At 33.3% G+C, this 11044-nt stretch overlaps 3 protein-coding genes and 1 long non-coding RNA gene across 6 annotated transcripts; 3 read left to right on the forward strand and 1 right to left on the reverse strand.

The window, feature by feature from the left end:
* The first annotated feature begins 1086 nt into the window (after positions 1-1086).
* Positions 1087-3631, forward strand: LOC109503871 (uncharacterized). The gene is made up of 8 exons (XM_019841524.2): positions 1087-1212; positions 1423-1540; positions 1696-1960; positions 2298-2414; positions 2479-2569; positions 2651-2796; positions 2983-3115; positions 3511-3631. Exons 1-8 carry the CDS (start codon positions 1087-1089, stop codon positions 3559-3561), a joined length of 1047 nt encoding a protein of 348 aa, XP_019697083.2. The 3' UTR covers positions 3562-3631.
* On the forward strand, positions 3623-7431 carry LOC109503870 (uncharacterized). Its single transcript, XM_019841518.2, has 9 exons — positions 3623-4411; positions 4754-4873; positions 5082-5199; positions 5373-5637; positions 5988-6104; positions 6169-6259; positions 6345-6490; positions 6685-6817; positions 7177-7431. The coding sequence occupies exons 1-9, from the start codon at positions 4004-4006 to the stop codon at positions 7225-7227; spliced, it is 1449 nt and encodes a 482-aa protein (XP_019697077.2). The 5' UTR covers positions 3623-4003; the 3' UTR covers positions 7228-7431.
* LOC112589800 (uncharacterized) lies at positions 4831-5557 on the reverse strand. The gene is made up of 3 exons (XR_003113798.1): positions 5516-5557; positions 5242-5444; positions 4831-4909 (listed from the first exon to the last, which is right to left on the reverse strand). It is a non-coding gene; the product is annotated as an uncharacterized LOC112589800 (long non-coding RNA).
* Positions 7432-8394: 963 nt separating the features above from the next.
* LOC109503863 (uncharacterized) lies at positions 8395-10845 on the forward strand. Of its 3 annotated transcripts, none has more exons than XM_025304389.1 (6): positions 8395-9277; positions 9607-9726; positions 9803-9893; positions 9975-10120; positions 10295-10427; positions 10784-10845. In XM_025304389.1, exons 1-6 carry the CDS (start codon positions 9177-9179, stop codon positions 10832-10834), a joined length of 642 nt encoding a protein of 213 aa, XP_025160174.1. In that variant the 5' UTR covers positions 8395-9176; the 3' UTR covers positions 10835-10845. The 3 variants fall into 3 exon arrangements, with proteins under 3 accessions (XP_025160174.1, XP_025160175.1, XP_025160173.1); XM_025304390.1 differs by lacking the exon at positions 10784-10845 and having other exon boundaries at positions 8395-8874; positions 9194-9277; positions 10295-10619; XM_025304388.1 differs by lacking the exon at positions 10784-10845 and having other exon boundaries at positions 8395-8594; positions 8757-9277; positions 10295-10619.
* The last annotated feature ends 199 nt before the right edge of the window (positions 10846-11044 follow it).

Genomic DNA, 11044 nt, shown 5'->3' on the forward strand with positions numbered 1-11044 from the left:
TAGTTACCAATATTTAATCAGGTGGGGCTTAAGTGACTTACATGTTTCATTCTAAATCGTAAAGGATTGCTACTTCAAAGATAATATATCCTGACATGCAATGAATTGTCTTATTTGATCTTATTAAAGAGACGCAAATACATAAACTTTCTGAGTACTTACTAATATCGCGAGGGATGACACATCAACAATTGGAAGCTGAGTAGGAGGGATAACTATAAGATAGTCAAATATGAGAGCTCGCACTGAAATGAAACACGTCATGAAGATATACGACGATGCTCGACCAATTTTCGTGCGACGAGTTATTTCGTGAAAGCCCCCTATTATGAGAAAAAGCATGTAGGGAAATATTTTCTTTTTGAAAATTGATCGTCTAATTGCAAACGTAGCACCTCTAGCCGTTGGAGAAATATTTTATGCATATATAATGCGTCTCACGGGGTTATTTCGCGATCATTTTGTATTGTTCGAAAAATTAGCTATTTCGCGCTATAATGTACGTCGAATAAGAGGTAAGTTATAAGATAATGATGCGACCAAGAGAAGAGGAGGGTGAGGGGACGTTCTTTGACTTGCTCGACGTTAAACGTGTTTTGATACTAGCGAAGGAATGATCAGCAAGCAGCGTATTCCAGCATACCTCAATTTGAATCGAGTTCTCCTGCTCGCGATTGGCTTGTGGCCCTATCAACAATCAAAACTTATTTCATTGCAGTTCATTCTGTTTTACAGTATCCTGTTGACCTTTATTATGTCTCAAGTACGTGATTTCATTATACTGTTATTATGCTTCAATTTAACTTGCAATGGAATTTAAAGAAATTCTTTTTACCTGTATTTATATCGAACATAATATAATATGGAATTAGTTATGTTATGTAAGTAATTATATTTAGGGATATTTAATCACGATGGTTTAAGATGCAATTGATAATTTAAAACTCATGACATGATAAAAAGAATTTTTTTAACGTAACTTTATGACGATAGAACCGTTTATTCACACAAGAGGAAATATATCAAACATGATGTGTACACACACACACACAAATCATGAAAATTATATGAAATATGTAACTACATATGCAGTTGGGTACATTGGTTGTTTCACGATGCACAACAGACCTGGTACTTAAAATCCTCTTTATTGCATTTCTCTTCGGTACTTGCGTGATAAATTACACTTCGTTCTATGTCAACATCGATGCGGTAAGTCTACGAATATCTGCCGTTCTTTCCAATAGTCTGAGTAAAAACGAATAAGGTTTGAAGAATTGGTTTCTATGATCATATTACATCATAATTTTCTTATAACATCAATTCAAACCTTTCCTAACGATAACTCTTATATAGAGGAAATTTAAAAGTTTAAACGCGCGTTGGTGTTTAAGAGATATATATCTAGCGGTAAAACAACAGGTAAAGTCTTTGATCGAGCAAATTCGACGTAACTATGACGAATTAAAAGATGAGGGCGAGATCGCTATCATGAACAAGTACGGAAACAGAACAAAATACCGCACTTCTCTGTCCATGGGTGAGGCAAATTATTCTAACGCATTGATTATACATTAAATCGAAAGTTGACTGGCACATTCCAGGTTCTACCAGATTCAATGTTTATTATTACACCTTGTGTTGCATGTGCAATATATACACCGCATTTTTACGCATTGCTCACTATTCTTTCAGTTCTCCTCATTTGTTCCCTATATATTTTCTTTCTATCGCAATTTTGGCCATGCATTCTCGACATAATTCAGCCTGCGAACAAGACCCGGCCGATCAATATCCTGCGAATTATAAACGAGTATTGCCTCGATAAAGAGAGATACTTGTACTTAATCCTGCTGCATACGAATGCGGCTTTTTGCATAGCTGGCCTCACGATGCTTAGCACTGGAACGATGTTGCTAGCATACGGTCAATATATTTGTGGGATGTTCAGGATTGCTAGGTAAATGACGTGTTTGCGAACAAATATGGAATCAATGGTCACAATTCACGAGAAATGTATAATAACGTGTAAAATCATATTGGTCCGAAAATATCGGAAAGTAGTATATAAGAATGCGGTATATGTATGATTATACGCACTTGTATGTATTATATATGTTATACTTGTGTAACATACGCGAATAATAGTTCGATCTTCTGTAATACGTAGATATATCCTGCAATATGTAATAAGTATTTATCCGTATTAAAATATTATAAATAAGCATTCCAGTAATAAGAGATAAACGCGATATTTCAAGAAATCACTGAAATTGTTTCCCAAATTGTTGAAACAGCTATCGCATGCAGCATGCAATAAGGCCAAATATGATGCAACCTATCAACTTACAGGAAAAGAATCCGACCTACGAAAGGATTATTTACGCAATAGATATTCATCGCAAAACTTTGCAGTTGGTATTGGTCTAATTATACACGTAAGTTGAGTACAATAATGTATTATTTTACATTTTGAAGGTTCTCCGAAACATTAATGTCCACGTTCGCCTTATGGTTCTTCTTGCTGATAGGCGCCGGTGTGATTTCTATGAGTCTCAATTTAATGCAAGTGAGCGTCGCCTATTATGAAAATATACACCTACGCATATAATGCAAAGGCGCATTTATAGAAGAATATGACACGTTTCAGATCTTTTTGACATTGACGTCTGGACATAACGTCGTAGAATTGACAATACAAGTTATCCTCTTGTTCATTCAATATTTTTATATGTTTATGGCCAATTATGTCGCTCAAGAAGTCGCGGATCACAATAATCACGTGTTCACCACTGTGTAAGGAATACAATATTTGCAGAATCGTATACAAACTATGTACAAACGCGGGTAATAGAAGATTTATAATAAAAGTAGAGTTCGTAAAATTATAATTTACGTATAATAAGAAATGGTTATATTCTCGCGAAGATTTGTACCTAATTTTCGATTTTGCTGATCGTTTATTCTATCGTCAATTTGTAGATACAATATACAATGGTACGTGACTCCTTTGCATGTGCAGAAAATGATATTGTTTATGCTGCAGAGAGGAACTAAGCCCTATCATTTGCAGCTAGGCTCCATCTTCGTAGGTTCTTCAGAAGGCTTCACATCGGTAAGGAAAAAATACGCATTATGTTACTAAAGGGCAATATTAGTTTTCCATTCCAAAATACCGTATTACTTAAAAAGGAAGTACTGATAAAAACATACAGTACGAATAAAAACATTTTATAACAATTAAAAATATTGTTGTTAATAGTGTTAAGTCGAGACTATAAAAGTAGCATCGTTGCTACCATAATTATTGTTCTTATCGTTAACACATATTCGTTATGCACAATAACCATAAGTTTTTTTTTAGTCATGATTATGTACATGTTATATTTCATTTATGAAAAACATCCTATGTTTTCAAGTCCGAAATAATAATCTAAAAATTGTCGACATTTTAAAATAAATTGTCTCATCTAGAGCACATTAATTAATATAACAAATATCATATTACAGTTAGTGAGCGCCACGATATCTTACTTCACTGTTATTTATTCAATACAGTGATAATATCTACCAACAACGCACTTCGTTAGCAACTGAGTAGAGCGAAGAATTATTAAAATAATTAAATTCGCATTATTCTTTATTTCTACTCCCAGTTATCAATATTCAATTGAGAGCGACTTATCTGGCTGACATTGTTTCATTCTAAATCGTAAAGAAATTGTTATGTCGAAGATAATATATCTTAACATACACTGCATTGTCTTATCTCATCTTATTAAAGAGACGCAAATACATAGACTTTCTGAATATTTACTAATATCGTGAGAGATGACACATCAGTAATCAGAAACTGAGTAGGAGAGATAACTGTAAGATAGTCAAACTTATGAGAGCTCGAATTAGAATGAAACACGTAAAGTCATAAGGATATACAAATATACTGGCGCGGTTTTTGCGCGACGAGTTATTTCGTGAAAGTCCCCTATTATCGGGAAAAAACATGTGGGGAAATATTTTCTTCTGGAAAATTGATCGTCTAATTACAAATGTAACATCTCTAGCCGTGGGAGAAATATGTCATGCATATGTCATGTGTTTCACGGGGTTATTTCGCGATCATTTTGTATTGTTCGAAAAATTAGCCATTTCGCGCTATAATGTACGTCGAATAAGATATAAGATAATTATGCGACCAAGAAAAGAGGAGAGTAGGAGGGGGGCTGCTTGGCGTCAAACGTGTTTTGATACTAGTGAAGGTATGACCAGCAAGCAGCGTATTCCAGCATACCTCAATTTGAATCGAGTTCTCCTGCTCGCAATTGGCTTGTGGCCCTATCAACGATCGAAACTTATTTCATTGCAGTTTGTTCTGTTGTTCAGTATCCTGTTGAGCTTTATTCTGCTTCAAGTACGTGATTTCATAATACTGTTATTATGCGTCAATCAAACTTGCAGTGAAATTCGAAAATATTCTTTTTATTTGTACTTATTTATATCAAATAATATAACATAGAATTAATTATAATATAAATGTAAATAATGATACTTAGGAACTTCTTTAATCACGATAGTTTAAGATGCAATTAATAATTTAAAACTCATGACATGATTGTTGAAAGAGAATTTTTTTAACAACTTTATAATGATAGAACTGTTTATTGACACAAGAGGAAATAGATCAAATATGATGTGTACACACACATACACACAAATTATGAAAATTATATGAAATATGTAACTATATATGCAGTTAGGTACATTGGTTATTTTACGATGCACAACAGACCTGGTACTTAAAATCCTCTTTATTGCATTTTTCTTCAGTACTTGCGTGATAAATTACACTTCGTTCTATGTCAACATCGATGCGGTAAGTCTACGAATATCTGCCGTTCTTTCCAATAGTCTGAATAAAAAACGAATAAACTTTGAAGAATTGGTTTCTACGATGATATAATGATTTTCTTACAACATTAACTTAAACCTTTCCTGACGATAATTCTTAAATAGAGGAAATTTAAAAGTTTAAACGCGCGTTACTGTTAAGAGAAGATATATATCTAGCGGTAAAACAACAGGTAAAGTCTCTGACCCAGCAAATTCAACATAACTATGACAAATTAAAAGATGAGGGTGAGATCGCTATCATGAACAAGTACGGGAACAGAACGAAACACTTCACTTCTATGTGCATAGGTGAGACTATAAGTTTTGGTTATTTTAACGCATTGATCATACATATATCAAAAGTTGACTTGCACATTCCGGGTTCTACGTTCAATGTTTATTATTAAATCTTATGTTCCATGATCAATGTGTACAGATCAATGTGTACAGATTTTTCCGTACTGCTCACTCTATCTTTTCAGTTCTCTTCATTTGTACTATATATGTTTTACTTCTATCGCAATTTTGGCCATGCATTCTCGACGTAATTCAGTCTGCGAACAAGACCCGGCCGATCAATTCGTTGCGATTTATAAGCGAGTACTACATTGATAATCAGAAATACCTGTACTTAATTGTGCTGTATACAAATGCGGCTTTTTTCATAGCTTGCCTCACGACGCTTAGCACTGGAACGATGTTGCTAGCATATGGTCAATATATTTGTGGGATGTTGAAGATTGCCAGGTAAATAATGTGTTTGAGAACAAATATCGAGTCAGTGATCACAATTCGCGAGAAATATATAATAACATACAAAATCGTACCCGTCCGAAAATATCGAAAAGAAGTATTATATATGAGAATGTGTTATATATACGATTATATGTACGATTATATGTACTTGTATATATTGTATATATTGCACTTGTGTGATTAACGCAAATAATATTTCGAACTTATAATACACGTAATTTTATCCTGTATGTAATAAGTATTTTCTGTATTAAAAATCATTACAAATAAGCATTCCAGTATCGCGAAAAACGCGATATTTCCAGAAATCATCGATATTGTTTCTCAAATTCTTGAAACAGCTATCGCATCCAGTATGCAATGAGGCCAAATGTGAAGCAACCTATTAATCTACAGAAAAAGAATCCGATCTACGAAAGGATTATTTATGCAGTAGATATTCATCGCAAAACCTTGCAGTTGGTATTGATCTAATTATACACGTAAATCGAGTGCAATAATGTATCGTTTTACGTTTTGAAGGTTCTCCGAATCATTAATGTCTACGTTCGCCTTATGGTTCTTCTTACTGATAGGAGCCGGTGTGATTTCCATGAGTCTCAATTTAATACAAGTGGGTGTTATCTATTATGAAAATACACAACTACGCATATAATGCAAAAGCGCAGAAACTTACGGAAGAATAAGACATGTTTCAGATTTTTTTGATATTATCGTCTGGATACAATGTCGTAGAACTGACAATCCAAGTTATCTTCTTATTCTGTCAGTATTTTTATATGTTTATGGCCAATTACGTCGCTCAAGAAGTTGCGGATCATAATAATCACGTATTCACCTCCATGTAAGGAATGCAATATTTGCAGAATCGCATGCGAACTATATATGAACACGGGAACACGGGAAATAGAAGAATTATAATAGAATTAGAGTTTGTAAGATTTTAACTTAGGTCTAGTGAAAAATGGTTAAGTTCTCGCGAAAATTTGTACTGTGTTTTCGGTTTTGTTGACCGTTCATTCTATCGTCAATTCGTAGATACAATATACAATGGTACGTGACTCCTTTGCATGTGCAGAAAATGATATTGTTTATGCTGCAGAGAGGAACTAAGCCCTATCATTTGCAGCTAGGTTCTGTCTTCGTGGGTTCCTTAGAAGGCTTCGCATCTGTAAGAAAATATCACATATAATGTGTAACAAACAACACAAGCCTTTTATTCCAAAATGCCATTCGTATTAAAAAAAAATCATTCTCAAATTCGATAAGATTTCTTTTTAGTAATAACTAGCGATTTTGACAATAATAGCGATGTGGAGACTATAAAAGTAGTATCAAAGTACAAAAGTCGATGAAATATTCTGTTCGTTTATTATGTGAATGTTTACGTGAGCGTTTAACAATTAACAAGATATATAATCTTGGATAATTCGAATTATTGACTTGAAAATTGACCTGAAATTTGTTGGAATTTTGGAATGGCCTGGTATTTTCAAAATAAGATTATTAAGAGAATACATTTCGTTGCAGTTAATGAGCGCCTCGATAACTTATTTCACTGTTATCTATTCAATACGATAATGACGTGATGAGATCTACTAACAATGTAGTCCTGTAATTAGTGAAATAGAGTTATTAAAGTAAATAAAACTACTATTTTTTTTCATTTCTCTACTTCTAGGTATCAGGTACATTCAATGAAGATGTGTTTAGTTCATTCGTTTTATTCCAAAACGTAAAACTTTCATTTGCTGTGCCACGAATGAAATATATTATATTACTACATACTGCATACTGTAAATTATTTTATCTGGCGTATGAAAGAGATGAAGGTACATACACTTTCTAAGTACTATCTGATAGTAGAACGAAAAATAATATCAGTATCAAGAACCGATCGAGTCGAGCGTCAACTATGAAACGAAGCGTAACAAACGAGTGTTCGTAATAGAATGTAACACGAAGTAGTGAAAAAATACGAATACGCTTGCGCGATCTATTGCGGGACAAGATCTCTCGTGAGTGCCTTTATTTTGTGGGAAAAGACCATCTGGACTCTGGACACATGTCTACCGCCGGAAAGTCAATTACTTAATCGCAACTTTTACCCCAACGTTGGCAAAAAACATATGTTGCTTTCTCACGGTGATATTTCGCGACAATTTTGTTATATTAAAAATTGGTCAATTTACATTATTCGATACGATGAAAAAAGAGCTAGACCATAAAATATTTGTTCGACTAACAGGAGTGGAAGTTGTATGAATTTCCATCGACTTTCCTCAAAGCTAAACGTGTTTCAACATCCGTGCAAGAATGATTTGCACGCGATATCCAACATACTTCATCCTCAATCAACATCTGCTACACGCAATTGGCTTATGGCCCTATCAGCGATCAAAATTCAGCCAATTCCAGTTCATTCTGTTTTTCGGTATCCCGACGACCTTCATTCTGTCTCAAGTATATGTCGGTAGTTTCATAATACTATCATTATGAGTTAATTTATATTGCAATACAATACGTAGCAACATTTTTCATTTGCGATCACATTAAACATACTAATTAAATTAATTATATTATAAATGCGGGTTAATATTATTATTATAAACTTTTTCTTACAATCACGATATGATAGCAAGTAATTAATAATTTATATTTTATGAGACAAAATCTTGTAAGACAGATAAACAAAAGTAATTTTCTAATACACTTTTTCTGGGTCAAAAATATTTTGTTATATAAAACAGAATACGCTGAAATATATTATGTACACATTTAGTAATAGTAGCCTAGAAATTATGAAGGATATGTGATTGTGTCTATAGTTGAGTGTATTTTTTACTTCGGAATACACGGCAGAAGTTGTTGTCAAGATTCTCTTCATTTCGTTTTTCTCTTCAATTGGCATCATAAGTTACGTTATGTTCTACGTCAACAGCCGAGCTGTAAGTCGACGAAATTTGTCATTCTGGTTCCACTTATTCGAATAAATAAATCCTTACAAATAAATCCTATTTTGCATACAATAACAATTACTTTCTTCTCTTCAAGTTTTTTACAACGAAAAATCTTACAAAAAAATTATAATGAAATGTTCTAAATAATAGATAAGATGCTTGACGGGTCAAATTCAGTATCGTTATAACAGGCTAACAGATGAGAACGAAATCGCTATCATGGACGAATATGGAAATAAGATAAAACGTGTTACCATTATATTTACAGGTAAAGCGACGTATTATGACATTTTTCATATGCGATTTTTGCTTCATATCCAAACGTAATTAATAAGTACGAAAGTTTTAGTCCTGAATTTCAGCTTTACAAATCGTCTCTTTTCTTTCTGTTATTTTTTCTTTCCAGTGTTTTTTATATGTGGCTTATTTATCATTTGTTTGTTGCAATTTTGGCCACGCATTCTCAATGTAATTCTACCCACAAACGAGACTCGACCGATCTACTTACTGCAGATTTTAAACGGGTATTTTCTCGATCCAGAGAGATATATTTACTTAATTTTGTTTCATATGAATGCGACCATTAGCATATGTGGCTTCACAATGGTTAGCACGGGTGCAATGCTGTTAGTATACGTTCAGCATATCTGCGGGATGTTGAAGATTACCAGGTGAAAAGCGAATATGTGTGGCACATTTTCAGGCAAAAGTGATGACTGAGTTTATAAATTTGCGAAAAATGTTCCGTAATATAATTTAATCTATTTATCCATTCTACTATTTCTTTTTATCCTTTCTTCTATTTAACGTAATTTAGCTATAATAATAAGCTATAACAATTTAGTTATCCTTCGGTATTGTTAACGTCCAATTTCACGAAAAAGTGTTCTATAGAGTAATTTGATCGTTAGTTAATCTTCATCATAGATAAACATATCGATATTGTATAGTCATAACATTCCAAGATACGTTCGTTGAGAAATTACTAATTTATTCACAGTTACCGCATTCAGCACGCTATAAAACTGAACGTGCCGCGATCTGCTCAGAAACAGTGGAACGAAAATCTAGCCTATAAAAGAATAATTTATGCAGTAGATATTCATCGTGAAATTTTACAGTTAGTATCAATCTGTATCAATTACATATATGATATACATGCAGTGACGTATGTGTGTGTATGTTCTTTTTTAAAGATTCGCTGATATTTTCATGTCCACTTTCAATCTATGGTTTTCTCTACTCATATTTACCGTTGTGATTTCCACAAGTCTCAACTTCATGCGAGTGAGCGTCGTTTCTTGCGAAATTATATATTTACGCATATGATGCAAAAGCAGGCTCGTTAACACGTTCAATATGTTTCAGATTTATATGACGTTGACGAGCGGATGCAATATAGAAGAATTGACGATATCCGTTATATTGCTGATTGTTCAGTACTTGTATCAGTTCATAGGCAACTACAGCGGCCAACAAGTGATAGATCATTATAATCAAGTGTTCACCATGGTGTAAGAGACACTTTCACATGAAATTCGCGAACACAAACGATAGGTCGATCATAGAAGCGAAAATTAAATAGAGTTCGTAAGATTACGAGATACATATTAAAAAAGTTGCACATTCACCGAAGTTTTTTTATCTATCAGTTTCGTCCGATCATTTATTTTACCGTCGTTTCGTAGGTACAATATTCAGTGGTACATGACTTCATTACAAATGCAGAAGATGATATTGTTTTTGCTGCAGCGGGGCACTAAGGTTTACAGTATAAACATCCGCGGACTGTTTGTGGGATCCTTAGAAGGTTTTACAACGGTAACAAACATTTACGTTACGTATTTAAGGGTCAGTGAAAAGCATTCGGTCAAAAAACAATATTTTTTATGCCAATAGAATTTTAAAAAAAGTTTTATCGATCATAGCGGGTTTTCAAAATGATGCGAATAGCGCCACAAACATTAGTTTGCTATTTTCACATCCTCCTCTCAGATTCTTCTTCGATTATTATATTTGTGTCTTTATTGGTTTATTTATTAAACGAATACTGCGATTTTGCAAATTTAAAATATTAATCTAAAGATATATATATATATATATATATCGATTTTTCTTAAACGAATAGAGTGGCAACTCAAAAGCGCAATCATTAAAAAACGTATTTCTCTTTGTAGCTGTTGAGTGCCTCGATATCTTATTTTACCGTTATTTATTCAACACGATGATGACATGTAAATCTATTAGCAACATAGTCTATTAGCGGCTTAGCAGCATAGAAAGTTACCAAAATGACCAAAACTGAAGTTTTCTGCACTTCTACTTCTAGCTATTAATCAAAAAGAGGACGCTAGCTTGTTCATTATATTCTAGACTAAAATATCTCTAATTGTAATTGTTGCGTCGAGTGAAATATATCATTATACATACCGAATTAT

Source organism: Harpegnathos saltator, unplaced genomic scaffold (genome assembly GCF_003227715.2).
Source record: "Harpegnathos saltator strain DR-91 unplaced genomic scaffold, Hsal_v8.6 scaffold604, whole genome shotgun sequence".
Taxonomy (NCBI): Eukaryota; Metazoa; Arthropoda; class Insecta; order Hymenoptera; family Formicidae; genus Harpegnathos; species Harpegnathos saltator.